This window comes from Emydura macquarii, unplaced genomic scaffold (assembly GCF_026122565.2).
Source record: "Emydura macquarii macquarii isolate MOO-44397 ecotype Brisbane River unplaced genomic scaffold, CSIRO-AGI_Emac_v2 contig_2988, whole genome shotgun sequence".
Classification (NCBI taxonomy): Eukaryota; Metazoa; Chordata; order Testudines; family Chelidae; genus Emydura; species Emydura macquarii.
Window position 1 is genome coordinate 3034005 of NW_027133125.1, and position 20988 is coordinate 3054992.

The window sequence follows — 20988 nt, forward strand, 5'->3', positions numbered from 1 at the left end:
AATTTTGATAGTGAAAACTCACTTAAATTATAAACAAATGGCTTGGGCCTGTTTTTTAAAATGCTTTTTAATTAAAGCAAATAGCAGAAATCCCCTCAATCAAAAAATTGTATTTTGTACTTTCAAATCTCAGAAACAAATGCACTGGAATATACTGTAGGCTAAAGTGGAATCCAAATGCCACAAAATAAAAACCATAAATAAAATTTTCTATTGGGGAAATTAATTAAATCATACAGCAAATAGATTTAAGCCACAAATACTAAAATCTACATACTGGACATATTGAAAACTATTATATTTAAGGTTATATTTAAAGTTGTCCATTCTTCAGTAGCTGTCCCTGAAATGGCTACAATTTGTATTTGGATGGCTTTTGTCACTTCCAGCAATCTGCCTTCATTTCGTGAATGATATGGGCTATCATTACAGGATATGGTTACGTGGAATGTAGTCCAGATACCCATTAAGGAAGAGGAATGGGAGACACTGTAAATAAAAACATTTTCAGCACATTCATTTTTCTTCTTGAAAGCCTTAATAGTAGCTTAATATATTTTTTAAAAAATTACAGACATGCTTTTTAGTAGCTTGATATATTGCTTTCTTGTGGTTTGTAATAATGGACCCTGCCTTAAACCTGCTGAATGGCTTTGGATTTTTATACTTTTTATATCATACTTAAGGAGGAAAATATTTTTTTCTTGCAGAAAATGTGAAATATAAAGCCCCTGTGCAGAGAAAGCTATATTATATGGTATTCAAATAGTTTATTGAAAAAAGTAACCAGATTCCAACCTATGTTTCATTATTTTAAAAGTTGACATACAAATCAGAGAAAAAAGAGTTTGTGCTTTATTTTACTTCTTTATGAGGTAGAAAGAATTCCTGAAAGTCTTTCTTTCTGTAATCCTTTTAGCTAGCTAGAAGCCAGCTCATTGAAAGTAAATGTATCGATTGGGGTTGATTTGAGAATGACCTGATTTCAAACAGGCAAAAGGATTGTCTCAATTTCAAAGAGGCAAGAACAGATGTTTCTGAGACTGGCTCACTAGCTTGTTGTCAAACCATAATCATCTTCACTTTGTAATTGAAGCATGTGTAGTTTGTTGCTGTAGAGTCCCATTTGTGGCTGACATGATCTACTGTATGTGAGGAGGCCAACTTACTGGTGTGAAAATTACTGCAGATGAAGCTGGCATTTTTCATAGTCTCAGTGTTTTTTTTTCAAATAGCTTCACTCTCTTGTTTGCTGCTCATGCCACAAAGATGTCATTTTATGCAGGCCTTGCTCAGAGTAGGTTACAAGTGTTCAGTCATCCACAAAGAGAAGTTCCTCTAATAAGAGCTCTTCATGCCTTTGTCAATGCATGCAAATAAGATAGATTAGTTTGCCTGAGTGAAATCTAGTCTTTTCTCCAGGAGTAGGCTTCATCTACTGTTGCTGCAAAGAAAATTCTAAAACACAGTTGGGACATTATGCATCCTGTTTACTATCATTATAATGCCAAAAGGGTTGAACATCATTTTACTTGGCTAGACATTTACAAGCATGCCGTCTATTCTCGAATTGTTGGATAATAGTGGACGTCTTATCCTGGCAGCCGTATTTTCCTATGAGCCTCCAGAGACTAGGGTTGCGGACAGACTTAAATTAGAGTGATAAAAGAATTTGCAAAGGTCTTTGTTTTGTTCTGTGAAATTTTCTTGCATTTGTTTAGCAGCAAAAATCTTATCAGCCAATTTGCATTGTAGCCAAAACACATGCTAGCTCTGGGAGTGTGGTGTTTGATGGCCACCAATCAGTTTAAAAGAACTATCTGTATTCTCCTAGCTGACAGTAAAGAGGAATTGCTGCAATTACAGCTGTGAAACTTATGGAGAACAGCAATATAAAAATGCCTAGCAATAATTACAATACCATAGACACTCTTTGAGCCTTTGTGCTTGTTGCAATTTTGTCAATTTTTCTTACTCCGAGACATTACAGAGAAATGACATTAGAGAGTCAATCAGTGCATCACATCCACATGTATAGATCTAAGCAAGTATTCTGTCAGGCCTAGGACAGTCATAGTGTTTCCATAGATTTGCAAACCTCCCCATAAGTAGAAATTACATCCAAGTTGTTCTGCATCCGTTGTTTCATGTGGGTAAGTGAATTGCCTGTGATGATAGATTTGCTTTGGAAATTTAGCAAATGTTCACCAGAGATGGTACTTTCTTGATAAGCTTCTCTGTATAAAGAAGTGCATCAAAGATTATTAAGGTTTATTACAAGACACTAGTACTTCTTGTTGTTATGTGTTTGATTTTAGTTCACCTGCTTGCTTATCCCACCCCAGGTATCTTTCATATATCAGAGATGATCAAAATCCATGATTGATTTGATTAAAATAGTTTAGCCATAAGAAAGACTTATGAATTAAATTGCTCGGAAGTTTTCTATACATCTGCCTCTTATCTGCATTGTTTGTTGTATTGGGTTTTGGCCCAGACACAGTACAAGATTCTTTATCCGTGTTTATTCACTACCGGGTCTTTAAAGCAATGCAGTTCTTACTTCTTGACTACGTGGCTGGAGGACTTCAGTAGTTGAATTTGTATGTATGTTTATTGTCTTGGAACAAAGTAGCTACTGCTTGCTTGATTTTTGCCTGCTAAGGTGACGCTTTACTGAGGTATGGTAGTTACCTTGTGCAATAAACTACTTGGGGAGCCACAAACATATTGAGAATTCCTTGAAGAACAAGTTTCTGGAACCATTCCTAAACTAAATACAACCTCTTACAACTAAAGGTGTTAAAGGAATACTCCAGACACTCCCATGTAGTCATAGCATGGCAAGTATCCACTGATATGAAGAGTTTTAAGCTGGAAAAGACTTGACTTTATGATGACTTTATGAAATGCAGAACAGTTTTCCAATTCTTCACATGCTTCAGTTACACATTATTCATCATCGTGTGTAACAATTCAGTATTTGTTACTAGTTCCGGTAACTGATGAGTCATTGGCTCTCACTCACTGTCATTTCTTACAAATCGTTATGATGTGGAGCACTGGATGATTCAGGAGATTGGTAATGGGGAAGGGACCTTTCATCTATAGATCAACTAGCTCTAATTGATGGTGCCTGGAAAAGTTTTATCATCTGATGGTGGGTATTTTGATATGGCAGTTTATCCACTAAGAACTGGATTGGAACCACAAAACAACCATCTCAGCTGATGCCCGCCAGTACCCTTGTTGGCAGTGTAATCAAGGAGGGCCAGGGCTGAACTGAATAGACATATAGAAACTGACCTGTGCTTTCAGCTCTGGGGTAACCCCTCCATGTCATGCTTGAGACATGTCAGGGCGGTGTGAGGAAGCTTGCACCGCTGCTGCCTATGCTGCACCTGTGCAGTGGATAAAAAAGGGACATCAGTCTCTAGTGGAGCCAATCTGGCATGTTTCACCAAAGGTAGAAGCATCAGTAAATGTGTCTTACAAATAGAGAATTTGTCTCCTGCATTGACAGAGAGATGGACTAGATGCATTAATTGCTCTTCTCCTTCTCGAACATCTGATTCTGTAGTTTGCCCATCATATATTCCCTTAATTCATTATATAACGCAATCAGCTGTAGCAGGAAAAAGAAGCAAGGAAGACCAAAACTTCCTGGGAATGAGAGGGAAAATATCCTGACCTGCAGTCCCAGTTAATAACACAGGAATTCCAGTCCTCCTTTTTAGATAGAAAAATTACAAAAGAATATATCACACCAATGATCTGAACTGGATAAAGGCGCTCAGTTCAGATAAGGTGTCCATTCTTTAAGGCCCCCAGTGTTTGGGACCCATATATGGTACATCAGAGACCAGCTCTCCAATCAAAAGCCAGCTGATGCGTCTCTGGGACATGTCACCTAATTGTGTCCAAGATGAAACTGGAGAGGCAGAAATAAGGTATTTTTAGCCAAGAGCCCCCATCTGTGGAATGACCTACAGCAGGAGATAACACTGCTTTTGCCAAAAGGTGAGTTTTGCAACATGCTCTGATAAGAATCAGGTGTAGTTTCAAAGGCCTACTTTCAACAACAACCAAAACCAAGGAATCACAACAACCAAGAGAGAGAGATGGGTGGTTGGGAGGAAAAGAAGGAATAGAAAGAAATAATAAGAAAAACTGTCAAACCTAGGAGAGTCAAAGAGCAGAATCCACTGTGGACAATTTTGTGCATTCTTAGTTACTGTATTTAGCACTACCTATTGGCAGCCTGAAATCAATCGATCAATAGATTAGCCAGAACAAGGACTATGGGACACTTGTGTCCTTGCCTGTAACATTCATTAATCATTGCTTCTCTATCTGAGGACAGACTTGTTTTTGACCAGGCTTTCCCATGTTATTAAAATAACCTCATTTCAAGTTATGGTGCAGCCTCCCACATGTTACGAAGTTGCATCAAGACACAGTGTGGGCTTTTTTTAGTCCTCTAGGAGAATAGTTAAGAAGTAGCAGTCCAAGGTTTCTAGCATGTAATGCACTATGATCAGATGTCTGCCAATGCTATTGAGATTTTAAAAAAAGAGATGTAAAAGAATAAACAAAATGTCTGATAATTCCTATCAGTGTGCAGGAATCATTCTGACAGTAAAGAGTTATATTATACTCTCTTAGTGCCTGGGGTTTTAATTTAACACATCAATGAAAAGGCAGCGTTTAAAAGGATAAAAGAAACCCAGCAGGACTTGCTTTTATTAGTGCAATCTGTAAGAAATTAGAACATTTAATGAGAAAATCGTTAAGCATGAAAGAAATGGACTGACTTAACTTGTGGCGATTAAATAGTGAGGTTTCAATGTAGTTTGTTAGTTACTGGTAAAATAAATAAATAAAAGTATTGTGACCATTCTCTGTAGAGTAGGGGTGAGCCCTTTGCATATCTGAATTCAATGTTTTGTTCCATCAGGCAAGCATTGTACAGACCCACCATACATTTCCTCCTCTATGGACATTGTAGATTCAACAGATACTAGAGAGAGGGCGGGGTGTCTCTTGCTTTACGACTGTTGTCATTATAACTATTGTCCTTTCAACTAAGTGCAGCTGAATGTTTTGCAGAACATACAACCAGTGGCTAGTTGCATACAGAGTCAAGAGAAGAGTGGAAAAGAGAGGAGCAGAATACAGATTCAACAGTTCTGGAATCTTCTATATTTCTCTGACCCAAATTACCTGTGTGTCTATCTGTCCCACTCTTCTTGACCTTTCCCGGTACTCTAGCTGACTTCAGCACATCTTGGGGTTGGTATCCACTGCTTTGATGAGCTAATCCAATGGAAAATCAGTACCATGCGTTGTCACACAACTAGCTTATGTCTACTGCATGTAAGAGAGTTAGGGGAAAATCCTGTTTTGCCGTTAGAGGAACTGGATGCATCGTAACTTATGAGAGAGAATAATGTATTGGTTATTGTTTGTGTCCAATATTTCCCACAGCATGCAGAGTGCTTTCCAAATAAAGAAGGCATGATCCCTGCCGTGAGGAGCTCGCAGTCTAATGACAGATAAAAAACCAGAATGAAGGGGGAGGGAAGCTACAAATATATATTGTAATAGAACGTGGTAGTTACATTCACTTCTTAAATTCTTTTTTAGCCTGACAGTCTATTTGGACTGTGGTTTCTTGAGAGCACTTGTTAAAATATTTTATACATTCTCAGTTCTAGCAGACTTTTTGAGTAACCGGTTATGCAGTTTGTATGTTGTAATGTCTATTCTGGTGATGATGGTCTTTATGAGCTGTTGATGGAAATTATTAAGGCATTATTATTTGCTTGAGTTGCAATGGATTGGGACTTGCAAGTATGTTCATATAATGTATGCTGAAGCAGACTGAACAGAACTGATGACCAGCAAGCCTTAAAGTACAACATCGCTGGGTAAGTAAGCGGAAGTAGAATGCTATTTGTGACTTGTTACACTTGCATTTTAGTTTCATGGGTGTTGTATATGAAATGCTGCAGAATTAGAAAAGTAAATAACTTCTCCTCATCCACCTTTGGTGTTTTATACTTCACATCATTTATCACTGGGAATATGACGTATTTAACTGTATTACAGTAAAATGCAGGAGATTGCCAAATGAGTATAAGAACTAGAAGAGAAAACCTGTACCTTGATCTGAGCCTTTTCTAAATTTATGCAAAGGGAAATCCTTCATCTGATTACTAGAGTTGCTCCTTTGCTGGCAGAATTATGCTGGGTATGTCCCATTGCCTGTGTCTGTAGGTAATGAATAGGTGTCCTTACCTTGACTCTTTGAGGTATATGTACGCAGCCGATGAAGTTGGGCAAATATTTTTCATTAACCATTAAGCAAGTAAAAACAAAATGCGGGAGAATACTATGGGCCTCCACTGCCTTTATTTTTGCCATTTTATTTTTTACGTTTTCACTTTTTTCAATGTGTTTTACAAGTGTGTGCCATTTGTGTCACTCAACAGTGAGGGTACAATTTGTATTCCACTTCTGGCCACTATATATCTGTCTATCTCCTTCCCTATGTCTCTTTCACATACAATTTATGTAAATATAGACACACATCTTCCTTGTGATTGTTTACACTATTCCCACTTTGAAGAATTACCCAGATGACAGTTCTCAGGGCTAAACTATATTCAGAAGGCCCTGGTAATAAGGTGTCTCTAATAACATCCACACAAGAGGGCCTAGAAACCAGAGATTATTTTTAACTGCAAGCACGCTGTTGTTGCAGCTGTGACATTATACCATTTACTGAAAACCTAACATTCTCATTGAAATGTCTGTCTTTCATAGGTGTTTTAGGTATTATATTTGAGTGAAGTAAAACACAGCCTCTCTCAACTTTCTGGTTGTAAGTGCTCCAGTTCTAATTCACCGAGCAAGCAGGGTCAATGCTTGTTTCTTGATCGCAAATAGTAAATTCTCCTGCCTCAGCCATGTTGGGATTTGTTCCTAGAGGACTTGATTTCTTCAAAGAGAAATTTTATAGACTAAACTATGATTATTTTCTGTAGCTTGGAGTAGGGGCTCCATTATTGGTTGAGATGAGGAGCTTGATGCAACGTAGATATGATTAATTGTCATTGCCAATAGATATGCTGTAGTTAGAGAAGACCAGGCTGCAGGAGGAACAGGGAAAGTATTGCCAGCCAAACAGAAGGATTTTCTTGCTTCTGAAAGCACGCATTCCCTGTTTTTGTCTTCCAGTGAGCCAACAGCTGATAAACCGCATTGAACAGTTTTTGGAAACGAAAGGTTTGCAGTACTACATGAAGAGCATCAACTGTGTTAGAGTTTTCAGAGATGAGGCCATTAAGGTAATGATGATATGTGAAAACTCTACTCTGTGTCAGAAGTCAGGGCAAGACATGCGGACTTACTATATTAAAAACTTCAGAGATTATCACAAGCATCTAGCAATAGGAGAAGATCAACAGATCTGAGTCAGTTATGCCACATTGGAAATATAAAAGAGATTTTAATGTTGTTTTGGTCCATTGACCTCTGTGGAATAAGGACCAGATACTCTTGTGGTTTTGTAATGTGAAAAGACGATATCTGTGACCTAGTGGTTGAAAAGGAGAAATGTGATATCCTCCAAATATCTTCTTAAACAAAACTAGTCACGAAAAGGTCTGTGCAGCTTTGTGAAATGCATTTTCTTTTGTGACCCCTGCATGTTAGACGCTCTAGGTCTAGTGGAGCTAGATGAATGTGCAATGGTTTGGGATGAATTTTTTTCCTTTTCCCTATGTTAGATGACTTTAAGATGCGTTAAGATTCCAGCTCTTTAGTATTAGGTTAACTTTATTTTTCCATGTTATCTTTGTTGTTGTTTTTCTAGCTGTCAGAGGTGCAGTGCTTTAATGATTTCCTGCAGGCCCTGAAAGAAAAGGTGCAAGATAAAACCCTAGCTGATTTCTGGGAGATTCTGATACAAGGTAGGATGACAATTGACTCTCCCCTCCCACCAAGTTTTTCTTCATATTGTAAATTGTATGAGAGGAATCTACATGTTAGCAGGAAGACACTGAAAATGAACACAGACTAGCATTTCTAATGTAGATACCATGTAAAACTTGTCTTTCAATACTATTTTGCACTGATGGTTTAATATAAACAGTATTTCAAAATATTGTACCAGGTTAAATTCAGTTACAGTGGTATATTGATAGCACAGGGAGAGAGAAATTAAATGGTATAGGACAGGGAAGAGAAGATATTTCAGATATATTGTAAAATAAATGGAGAGCTGATGCGCTGGAGAGATAGAAGGAAGGCTTTCCCAGATGGCAGAAGCTGCAAAGAAGACTCAGAAGGGAGCCGTGTTAGTCTGTATACAGCAAAAGCAATGAGAGTCCTGTAGCACCTTAAAGACTAACAAATTTCTGCTTGCAGCCCACAAAAGCTTATGCCTGCAGAAATTTGTTAGTCTTTAAGATGCTAAAGAAGACTCAGTTTCCATACAGTTTGCATATGAGTGACCTGGAGGAAGGAATATGTAGTAACACGACACGCTGATGATTAAACTGAGGAGGAAGACAGCATACTTCTAACAGGCTTGGATGAACTAGAAGCACTGGGCAAAATAAGTGAGCATTTTCATGAACACGAAAAACCTGATGCTCTAAAAATTCTTCCCTTTACTTGGTACGAGTGCTTATGAAAATAAACTTTAAATGCTCAGTTTCCTCTTTTCATTGTACATGTGTTAATATATAATTTGCTTTTGCATAGTACCTTCCATACAAAAGGACTCCATACTATATATTGAAACAACTTCATCCATTGCTGAAATCCAGACATTGCTGGGATAGATAGAGTATAGCAGTTGTTCAACACTGCACAGTTTAGGACATCACATGAAGAATATCATACCCAGTTGAATCTGTGATGGAAACAACTTTGGGGGAGTGTAATAGCCACATAATAAACCTTTGGTTGGTCCAAATTTCCATTATGCACCCAGTATTTTCAAAGTCGTGCTGGTATGTTCTGTTGTAATAATTTACAGATGGTACAAACCAGAATTTCCAACAAGATGAGCAATTTTGGGGGAAAGAAGAATTTACAAATACAAGCTGCACTATCTGAGATTAGCGGATAGGAAATGACTTTTTCACTTTGCTTAGAGGAAGATAAAGTGTTTTATGCATAATCTGTCTTCTAAACATTGGTTTTTGTGGCAGAAATGAACTTCTCTTGGATGATTAGGAGTTGAAGAGTCTACTGCAGGGGTGTCAAACTTACTTCCTGTGGCGGGCCAGATTGTAATTAAATGTAATTCAAGTGGGCCATGCCCTCGTCCATAGCTCGCAGTGTCTTCCCTGCTGCCGAGAAATCTCGCGCCGTCCTACCCTTTGGCGGCAGCCGACAGGGGCTGGACCAAAAAGGATTGTGGGCCGTATCCGGCCGCCCATGGACTGGACCAAAAAGGATCGCAGGCCGGACAAAAAAGGTTCACGGGCCGGATCCGGCCTGCGGGCCGCATGTTTGACACCCCTGATCTACTGTATGTTGTTTCAAGTGTGATTCTCCCCCCCTAGATTTCATATTTAATCTATGATTGCAGTGTCTCAGTAATTTGGTTGTCATAGTATATCCAGTTACTTAATGGATACCTCCAGTAAACCATGAATATGCATTAATTGTAATTGTACTTGTATGTCATGATATTTGACTCACTTGTGAAAACGACCTTGTCATTTTAATTTGAAAAGTAGTTTTTGATTTTTGTCAATGATGACACATTCAGAAGTTTGAACTGGAAACACTTTCCATTTTTAACATTGAGTGGTTTTCAGGTAAAACTTTGTAATGATATTTTTATGTGATTTCATTTTCCTTAGATGGAATTTCTTTGATCACCAAAGATGAAGCAGAAGGAAGTTCAGTGACTGCCGAGGAAGCCAAAAAGGTATTAATATTAAACCCTTTCTTATCTATATGAGGCCTTTGCTATTCCAGGGAAGGCATTTTCTTATATGGACGAATCTTTAAGTGAATGAAATAGGGCCTAGATAAATGGAGAATGGAGTCCCTGAACTATAGAGATTATAGAAGGTCCCCAAATCGGGGAAAATTCTCTCTTAATGTTCACCATATTATATTGCTTCAGACTGTCTGCAGATGGGCATGTTGTGACATTGTTCAGACATATTTTCAAGACAAACCACTTCAGGAGCTCAGTTTAGTGGACTGGCAACAGGCTGTCAGTATTCACAGGACCATTGTTGGCCCCTGGCTTTTCATTAGAATGATGTCCGTCCTTGATATAGAGACAAGTGTAATCTAGTTATTAAAGCATGAGTGTGGAAATCAGGAACTCCAGAGGTCTGATTCCAGCTCTGGCACTGACTTCTGTGGCCTTGACCAAATCACAACCTCTGTGCCTCAGTTTCCCCCTTTGTAAACATTGCACAATAGCACACTGGAAACAAAAGGCGTTAAATGTTTGAAGGTGTTCCTTATGCATAACAATATTGGCAGCAATGAGGGTGCAAAGCACTACAATTAGCATAAGGGGCAGACTGTTCCAGTGAAGGCAGAAAGGCGGATTCATGGGAAAGTAGCTACAGTGGTGACTGAATCAGGATTTATTTTTGTGTTCGTCTTTAAGAAGACGAGCACAAATTCTTAAACTGAGCTGGCAGCCATGATTTAAACATAGCTGAGGAGGGAGAGCGCCGTTGTGTATACATTCTGTGGTTGAAACCACTAAACAGTTCAGCTGAAATGCACCTTTCCTAAAAAGAGGGTCTGTTCTTTGCTCCAACAGCACAAGCCTCAAGGACCCTGAATTGTTTTACTATTAACCAGCAGGGTTTGGTGTAGATTCTGCATGTTTAGTGAATAGATGTGAGGCTGCACTCTGGAGACTTATTCTCCCTTTTCACCTGAAGCAGCTTCAGAGATGTATGTGCACCTTAAGATGACCGTGGCATGTTCATATCTCACTTAACATTTGGAAAAACACAGAAAAATGAATAGAAGGGGGTCAGTGACATGCTATCGTGCTATAACAAAATAGGAAAATCCAACACACCGAAGCTAACACATATACAGATTAGAACTGTCAGAGTTGTCAAGGGCCTGTTTCTGGTCATACACAACTATGCAAACTATATTTCTCTTCCCAGCAGCATATACCAGGAGTGGTGGCATTTAGTTATTAGTTTTATTAGGTACTTAAACATTTCGCTCCTAAGGAACTTCATCATCTAGAACAAAACCAACCCTAGTGTCCATAATATATGCTACATGAAGTTACCTCTCAGCTCTTAAAGTCCTCTCTGTGCTAACAAAGAAAGTGCACAAACCATTGGCTAAAACACTGAGCTTGCAATGGCTGTACAATACCATGCAATCATATACACACAACACAGATGCAAAGCCTGGTAATAGGTCTTTGCTTGTGGCTTCCTGTCTAAACTAGGGAAAAACCTGTGTAGACTCAATTCAGAACTGGCTGACCTGGTGCATTGCAACTTACATTTATCCTACAGTCAGAGCTCACAAGTACACTGCAAAATAGTACATTCTGCCTTGCAAACAGCCATAGTCCAATGGATTATTTTGATGGGGGAAGCTATCTGGTCTTTCTCTCTCATCCAGAACATTGTCTCACTTAATGATGCAATCAGACAAGGAGTCTGAACTAATAAACCATGAGTTCAGGTCTGACCTCTCCTACTCATTGGTGCACTTCAACCTTTCTAATAAGCATGGTGTCATCTCTACCATAGAAGGCAGGCAACTGTCATTAATTTCTCCAGTTTTTTTAAGGTAAGTTAACTGAGATGTTGCACAGTTCAGGCGTAGCTAGATATAGAAAAAAGAACAGAGTTTTATAATATGGCTGACCCAAATCTCAGCCATACTGTATTTCAGAACGAATGTGCTAAATCTATTTTCTTGCTATTTTGTCTCTAGCCACTAGACCACACTCCCTTCCTAAATGCAGGAGGAGAATCCTGATTCCCAACATCGTATTGTTCCCCAGATCATAAGCATTCTATGCAAGGCCCTTTTCCTCAAATCCCCACCTGTAACAAATGACAAAACCAGTTTGTTTAATTCACACACTGAGAAAATATCTTTTGAAACTGATTAAAAACGGAATCTGAAACAGATTCTGAAACAGAAAAACCGCTCATGTCAGTTATGTCACATCATGCAACAAAACGCAGGTATTCCATGTTTCAGTAATGTGTCTCACATTTTGATTGCCTGTGTCTCTCAGCGGCAAGTTTGAAGGTTGAAAGGTATGCTACCAATGCAGTGTCTTGTTCTAGGTAAGAACACAAAAACCTCCACTCAGAAGTACTGGGTACTACATGGTAGTGGCTTCAGAAGTCCCAGAATACATTAGTGCAGCATCAGATGTAAGGCACAAGCTGTATATGAATGCTGTATGAGGGAGAGAATTAGAATAGGAGGCTATTCAATATAGTGGCAGGGCCTTTGAGGTTCTTTTTCATTCAGATAAACCAGGCTGCTCTAGTGTATTTCCTTACTTTCCTTCATTGAGAAAAATGGTCTCATCATCTAGTCTTTCTTGTGGTGATGCAAATGGGAAGTTACTCTTTTTAGAGCATAGAGATGATAGGTTAATAGATCAAACTTGCCAAGTGCTTTTTCTGATTGCTTGGGGAAAGGTAATGGATTTCAGCACAACTATTATATGTAATTTGCTTCAGCATAAATGCAAAATGGATCTTGTCAGAAAAAAATAAATTGTAGATATTTAGTACTTGATGGAAACTTAAAGCTTCAGTTTATTGCTAAGAAAATCATCTCAGATTTCCTTAGATTTTGAAGTGTTATTTACACATAATTTAGTGTAAAATGTTAATTCTGAGAATTTTGAACAAATGTGCTACTTTCACAAATCCTCTTTGACGTCAATTAACTATGTAAAATGGAATTCGCTCTGGTGAAAAAACCCTTTCAAAGCTGACTGTATCATTAAACTTTCAGTTTGATGATTCGTGTTTTATACGACCAGACTCAAACCAGTAGGAAAAGGTGCATGAATGCATAATGTATCGGGACTCTGCAGTCCTTCCAGCTCTGTAGCATTTCCTATTTGTGTTGTCTCAGCTACAAAGACAATAAGATAAGTTGAGCAGTGTATGTTAAATGTGTTAAGATATAGAATAAAGTTCCTATACAGTTCTTGGCAGCTGCTATTCAAATGGGAAAAGGTCTGACCTTTGGATAGTGAGACAAGTAAGGTGGATATTGCATACAAAAACAATAACAGAAAGTGATATCAAATTGCTTTCATATTCTGGTGGATGTGATACTTGGTGCTTTCCTTCTAAATTAACTTTCTATGTACATTGAAGCTGGGAAAGTGATTCAGAGGAAGAGACTTTAAAAAAAAATTGGTACCTGTAGATATGCCTTTGCTGTGTGGCTGTGTTTTTCCACTCTTCTTGGTGATTTAGGATCAGGTGGTTCAGAGAATGAGGAACTAGATTACCTGCTGGGATGGTAGCAGAGTTCATCAGTTACTAAAAGGCAAAGGTAACTGCCGAAGTGCTCCCTTCTTTCCCCACCCCGCTCCGAGCTGTGACTTTGCTTCTTCTGTGGGTATGTCTGCGCTATGGAGAGTATATCAGCATAGCAATGTTGGCGTAGTTATGCCAGCATAACCCTGCAGTGCAGACACAGCCTGCACAGATGGAAGGGGTTTATCTGTTGATGTAGGAACACTACCTCCCTCTGCAACGGTAGCTAAGTTGATGGAAACATTCTTCCCTCGACACAGCTACATCTGCACTGGGAGTTAGGTCAACATAGTTGTTTTTTCCACATCCCTCACTAATGTAGGTACATCGATCTAGCTTTTAAGTGTAGACCAGGCCTAAATGGGAAGTGTTGTTTTAATAGAGATGGATAATGCTCAGATCATATATAAAAAAGGACATTCTACCACCTCCCCCTACTTGAACTCTCTGATTTGTATCCATTATTGTTATCCTTATTTACACATCTGACACTGTGGATGAAGGGAGAATGGAGATATTTAGCATCATTAATCTCCTGCTGCATCTGTCTCACCTACCTACTTATATGATCCCCATGACTGTAGTCCTCAGATAATCAGAGATCTGCTTCAGAAGCCAGTCATGTTTGTGTAATGAAAACCTGCTAAAAATTCAAACAGATATTTACAAACCTTCTGCTTTAAGTTTAATTCTTTTCAGACAAAAAGTTTCCTTTTGTTTCTCCCCTAAAACTACGCTACAGCACCCTTAAATTACAGAAGACAGAGCAGGAAAAAGATCTGTAATATTAGATGGTCTAGTCCATCCCCATTGCAACTTTTTCAGCTAGGGCGGGGTTGTCTCCAGCTACCTATTCTCAAGTGTTTTGTACAGTCTAGTTTTAAGTGATCCAGCTGTGATAAGGGAGGGGATTTTCACTTTTTCCATTGGGATAACAGTTAATATTTTAGCAAATAGTAAGATCTTGTAGTCTGTGGAGCACAATTCACATAAGTCATGTTCTCTTTTTGTGTTTTCTTTGCTGTCATTGCTGATAACGTGTATCCCTCAAAGTAATGGAACAAATAGTAAAAGAGACAAATAACTTGGAGATAGTTACACTTTAGGTGTTATCTATAAATGGACCTCATTATCATAGTGTCTGAGCTAGTTACCTTTACCCCCTTTTTATGATGTGTTACGCTAAGTGGAAGGCATCTAGTGAGTAGTGTTGGCTAATGAGATAGAATGTTTGGGCACATTCATAATGGAAAGATCTATATGATAAAGAATATTATTCTGATCACCTACACATTGGAGGTTTTGTGTAGATCCAGGTCATTAATTGAGTTCAGTGGAATCAGGACTTGGTCTTTAGAAATTTTTGCTAAATAAAATCCAGTCTGTTGACTTGCATATGTAAAAATTATGAAGGGGGAAATTAACTTTTTTTTTTGTTGCTCTTTTTAAGCATTCATAGCTGCAAACATTATTGGTCATAAAATTATTGAACTCCCTGTATATACACACCCTCCCCCTTATTTCTGAGACTTGACTTCAAAGTATTACGGGTTTGTGGTGAGGATGGAAACTCATACAAAACTTCAGTAGTAATTATTTTCTATATGGAATTGTCAGATCACACTTCAGTTTTTTGGGGGGTGTTTTTGCACCTGTTAAAATACTTCCCATTCATTTAATAGTAAGTGGCTGAATTTTGTCTCCATAACTCAAATGAATTTTGTTTTCAGTTCTTGGCCCCCAAAGAAAAACCAGCTGAAGCACCATCAGTGGCTGGTGAAGGTGGTGATGTGGATGATTTAGTAAGTATCGTAAAAACATGATATGGTTTTATAATGAAAGTAGCTGAATTGTTTCAGTGAGAGAGATGAGCTTTTAAAACAACAAGGACAGGGATTCACCATGGAATACTTGAAATTCTTAGTGCAAGTGTAACTACACAGCCCAGTGCCTGCCATTATGAAATTACATATCTGGTTAAATTTATAATAGCAACTGTTTATATAGATTAATCCTCTCCTTTCCAGTGTTTAAAAAAAAAAAAAAAAAAAAAAAAAAGCCAATGAGGCTGCTCCTGTGATAGCAAATTGTTATAATTTAACGTAACAACACTTTGGAAAGCCTGAGCTGCAGAGCAGTTATTTGTGTGGGTTGAAAAATAAAAACCATTAAGAAAAACATATTTTAATCTGCTCAATTAACCTAGTACAGACAGGCTTGCAGAAATTCAAGCATTTAATGAGTTTATTATATATAAACAATTTAGCCTTTTTTTTGTTTGTTTTCATGCTGAGTCATTACAAATGAAACATATCTCCAAGGCTTCAGCCAGTAGTCCATCCAGTCTTGGAACTTTCATGGCTGGAAGCTTTCTTCATTTGTGCTGTAAAAAAATCTATAAATTGCATTTATGGTAAAATATGAAAGGCCTGTGGAATACTTGTACTCGCTAATGTCTTTATGACTTTGTAATAATATGGTTTTGACTGATTCTCTGCTCAGTCATCAAGTGTGTATCCAAGTTCATTAGACTGTACATAATTTGTTTTCTGCTTGCCATCCTTACTCAACCTGTGAGAGCAATAACTTGAAGCCAGTGCCTCTTATTCCAAATTTATCATTTTCTTTTGCAGCTGGACATGATGTAAGTGGCTGGACAATATATGGGGACCTCTGAAGAACTCTGTGGCAGAGGGCACGAAACAAGCATTTAAGAGAAGATAGGTCATCCATTCTTCTATGGTTAAAGGTTTCTTGAGAGAGAACAGCAGTTCCAAAGGCACTTCCATTTGGTACAAACCTCAGCGCTGAATCAACTGCAGTTAGTACAAGACTTAATTCAGATCATTTCAATCTTCTTTAAAAAAAAAAAAAAAAAAAAAAAGATTTACTACTGCAAGTGTACAGAAGTTGTTTCACACTCAGTGTTGTAACACTGCTATGATATTTCAGATTCCAGATAAACACCACTACATTTTAGCGACGGCCAGTGTTGGTGTCTTGCATCATTGGTGTATTGTTTGGAGAATGACCTATGGAGGTTGGAGTGAGATCATAAGATAGCGTAAAGGAACTTTTAGTAGTAGTAAATCAGTAGCTTCCTAATTATAAATGAAGAAAGACACTATTTTTCATAGTCTCTGTCAAATCAGGAAAGGGAAAATAAGTAGGTATTTTGGATAAAAAAGCAAAAAAGAGTAACTTAAAAGATTTCCAGTCCACAGATTCATAATGTATTTCTCAAAATATAAAACTGAATCTACCGTACTCAGCAAAACATTTCCATCATGTTGATTTGTCACAATATATCCAAATCAATTATTACACTCTTGCCTTGTGCTGGGATAGTGACAGAGTTGTTTAGAAGTTGGTTTTCCTATTTGGATCCTCTATCTTTCATTTTACTCTTGAGTCTCTGCCCATTTCAGTGAGGAACATCACCACTGATCTGTTATGTTCTCTTTTGTTCTAATGTACGTGAAGGTCTCATTCTCTGACTGCTGCACCTTTAGGTCCTCCACAGCCTTTAACTGGTGCATTTATCTTAGCTATCTCAGTGCTAAAACAATGAAGGAGTCAGTTTGTCCACTATTGTGCATTGCAGCTAATTGCTAACAAGCTGCAGAGGAATCTTTTAGAGTTAACAATTAAAAGCACTCAGCACTGATGATTATGGTTCTCCAGAAGACATATTGCTACATACAGTGCTTGACACAAGCAACAGAGTGCAGTAAGTGGTTCTGTTACAAGTGAGAGGACACCCGATTTCTACTTAGAACCAGGTACTTGGTCACGATTTCCAGTGATAGTGTTTGCAATATAAGTCTATTTCTTGGATCAGTTAGTTTTAACCATGAATAAGGCTGTAACTGTGTCATCTTGTTATTGGTAACGTAAGCATACTGTATGGAAGGGTGCTGAGATGATGGTAATCTGTCAGACTTGGCCTATGCTTAAAATGAGCGTTGGTTTGGAATGACTGCACTTCCTATAGAATGATTCCATGTTCATTCAGGTAACACAAGTGCCTCCTCTCCCCTGTGTCCTGACCACACAGGAACGTTCTCTCTACCCTACTCTCTCATTCCCCCATGTGTGGAAGATGGCCACCCACACCGGGTTCAGAATGGCTCCTGTGAGCATTCTTGAGAGATGACTCCCCAGGGACTGATGAGCAGTGAATAGACTGTTGGCCAAATCACCAGAGCCTGAGTGTCCCCCAGAATGGTTTTTCATAATTGTAAATAAGATAACGGATGTGTAGCCAGTTATTTCTTGAGTGTCTTTTGATGTCAAATTTCCATGTTATCCACTGGCTGGTTTTTAGTTTTCTTATTAAAAAAATTGGCTAATACAACATTTCATGGGGTTTTTTCCACCCATTTTGACATTTTTTAGAGCTGTATCTGCTAAAATTAGTCCAAGATAAACTGTTTCCTACCTTTTTGGAAGTGATATACAATGAATGTGGGCTCTTGTACAGTTTACATTGTAAACAAAGCTAGCTCTGAACATGAAAAGTCCAGTGTAAATGTCAAGTGTGATTCTGTTGTCTGTGTTTTACAAACATTAATCCCCGCGACATCCCTATGAGGTAGGTATCCCCGTTTTGCAGAGCTGTTTAAGGGTCTTGGCCAGGTCCACAGAGAGATTTAGAAGTCATTCTGTGAGCTAGGATTAAAAACAAACAATGAACATACATGAGTCAATATGGTGGCATCCCACAGGATATCCTGCTGCTTGTACGGCACATTTATAATTCAGAGTGGCTAGATCTGAAGAAGGTGAGCAAGGTTTTAAGGAAGGCATTAAATGAAACAAAATGGACTCCTAGGAAGTACCGAAGACACACTCATTCATTCTAACCCTCCCATCATTACAATCCTAATAGTTCAAGATGTAAAAACCATGCTGCCTCACTGAGCCCATTGCCTTGCACGGACATGTGATATGTCTTCTGTTGAGGGACTATCAGCAAACAGACTGATTTTTCACTTGATCTTTGTAATTTCATTTAAAGTCCCCAGTAGTTTAACAAGAACCATAATACTTGGCCCTTTGGCTAACATTCCATCACGAGAGATACCAGGTCTTTTCCTTAGAACAGGAGTTACATCTAATAGTTTAAGTCATCAGTGGTTATAATGATCACAGTACCAAACTGGAATGGGACAACTAGCCAGTCATCCCAACAGCAAACATTTTGCAAACACCACACCAACTCCATTTTCTGCCCTTACCATCCCATCCCATCCCCCATTTATGTACTTCATAGCCTTTACCCACATCTAAGCACTAAAGAAAAAAGGGGGGATGTTAGATAGAGATGTCATGACTAGTATATATTTGTCTGTTAATGAGTGAATACAATGCAAACCAATCCTCAACAGCATTTTAAAATGTCTCCATTTTTAGTGTGTGTGTGATATTTTGTTATGTACCTTTGAATTTTCTTCTGGAAAGAGTTTCTGTAAAGCTTGTCTGCTAATAATAGGGGAAGAGCTATCCTTTTTCTGTTTCTAGGTGTTGGAATTTCCTGACCAGGAAGCAGAATACTAACTTTTACCACTTTTCTCTTAGTACTGGGGACCCCGTTTTCTGTTCTAGAAAAGTTAATAGGGTACAGCATTCACTGCAGTGAGTTTGGTAGGGTCGTACACCTTTGGAATGGGATAAAGTGGTATAAAACTCGTGGAGACGGGGAGGTTACCAGCCTTTTATATGAGTGCTTGGAGTTACCACTTAAGAATGTCAGCTCTTTGGGACAGGAACAGTCTTTTTGTTCTGTGTTTGTACAGAGCCTAGCACAATGGGGTCTTCATCCATGACTGGCACTTCTGGGTGTTACTGCAGCACAAATAATAATATATGGAAGGGGAGAAATTCCTTTCTGATGTCAGCTGGTGATAATCCTGAAGCATGAGGATTGCTAGCCATTATGTATTTTGTTAGGACCACTATCTAGGTTAATGTTGTGCTTATAAGTATCTGATCTATTTCAACTACAATAAGCAGTTGTTCATACCTATTATTTATACCAGAAGAAAACTCATTTTTTTTCACTGAGGTCTTGGTCTCTCTACCCCTTCCCTCCAGTCTTCATTCTGCTCCCATTTCTCTCACGTGCACTGCAGCACAAGGTAGACCGATGCTGGAATGATGTATATCAATAGTGCTGGGAACACATGCCATGAGAACACCCCCCCACACCCCTGGTCAATCCCATCCCAAATCCTTTGAAGAACAAATTGCTAAGAAAAGATGGTCCTAACCATTCAAGTTCCATCATTGGAAGGGTGAGCATAAACAAGTGTGGCTTGGTTGGCTTTTTAGGTTGTGCAGAATATGTATGTGGTGGTTCAGAGCACTGAGTAGTAGGCAAAGCGGACCCCTGCGTGAACAACATTAATTATGCCTGCCAGCCAACCTTGGGAAGAGCATGTTAAGCTTGCAGGCAGCTTGCGCGGTGCTAGGCTTTTAGTTATCAAACATGAACGCTTCAGAGGGCTAGGTTGCCTTATTCTAAAGAAAACCACCTTGGCTTTTCTAGTTCTTTTTTTCTTTTTGCATGACGAGGGCAATTGCATTCAATACGAAGCAAAATATTGAGGAATCAAAACTGTAGAGGGCAGAAAACAGAGCCTTTTCTGAAAGACTGTACAGCTTACCAGAGCCTAGAGTTCCCAAAATTGAAATGCTAGATGTTTGAGCATATTCTGGTTTAATCTTGTTTGTTTGAGTGATCATATCTTTCTATGCAGCTAATACTGATGGGTTTTGTTGTTACTGTTTTGAAATAATATTTGCATTTATGAAAATAAACGGCTAGGCAGGCATTGGAAAAATATCTTCATTCGGTTCATTTTCTGAGGCCAAGTGAAATCTTAGAATGTACTTCTGTGCTGAAATGTGACTATATGTACAAATGGCTCTACAGGACTAACCAGATACAAACCAGTTAACTTATCTTAATGACTCATGTGAACAGGTATAACCGTGAATATGCCCAGGGAGGAGGTTCGATGGGTGAAGGCGGAGCCAATACACTAAAAGAGGTTGGAACGGAGCATACAATGAGGGAGTAAAATCCAGTCCAATCCCATATATCGATCACATGCTGAGATCATACTTTGATGACATTGTGGTTGCCCAGGCATCACAAAGCTTCATTGGGCCTGTAGAACCTTGATTATGTTGATGATACATAAGAAAGAAAGGAACCCAGCTAGACTCCAAGCTCACTGGGAGATTGCAGGGCTGGTGACTTAAAAAAAGTAATATTTTATTGTAACCCAAGCACACACGAGCTGTTATAGTAGTCCCTAGGGCTCCCACTCAAGCAACAGAGATGCTCTTCCCCTTCTTGGCCAGATGGACCCAATCTCTTCCCAGCAGACCTTCTTAGCGGAACAGCGTCCCGTAATTGAGGAAGTCAAAG

The 20988-nt window shown here is 38.7% G+C and overlaps 1 protein-coding gene across 1 annotated transcript in view; it reads left to right on the forward strand.

Annotated features, from left to right (window-relative positions):
* The window catches only part of XRCC5 (X-ray repair cross complementing 5), a 70898-nt gene extending 52994 nt beyond the window's left edge, over positions 1-17904 (forward strand). The window contains exons 17-21 of the mRNA XM_067570053.1: positions 7243-7352; positions 7880-7976; positions 9885-9952; positions 15281-15352; positions 16184-17904. Of these exons, the coding sequence (XP_067426154.1) occupies positions 7243-7352; positions 7880-7976; positions 9885-9952; positions 15281-15352; positions 16184-16198 (362 nt within the window). The 3' untranslated portion in view covers positions 16199-17904. The remainder of the gene's footprint in view (positions 1-7242; positions 7353-7879; positions 7977-9884; positions 9953-15280; positions 15353-16183) is intronic.
* The last annotated feature ends 3084 nt before the right edge of the window (positions 17905-20988 follow it).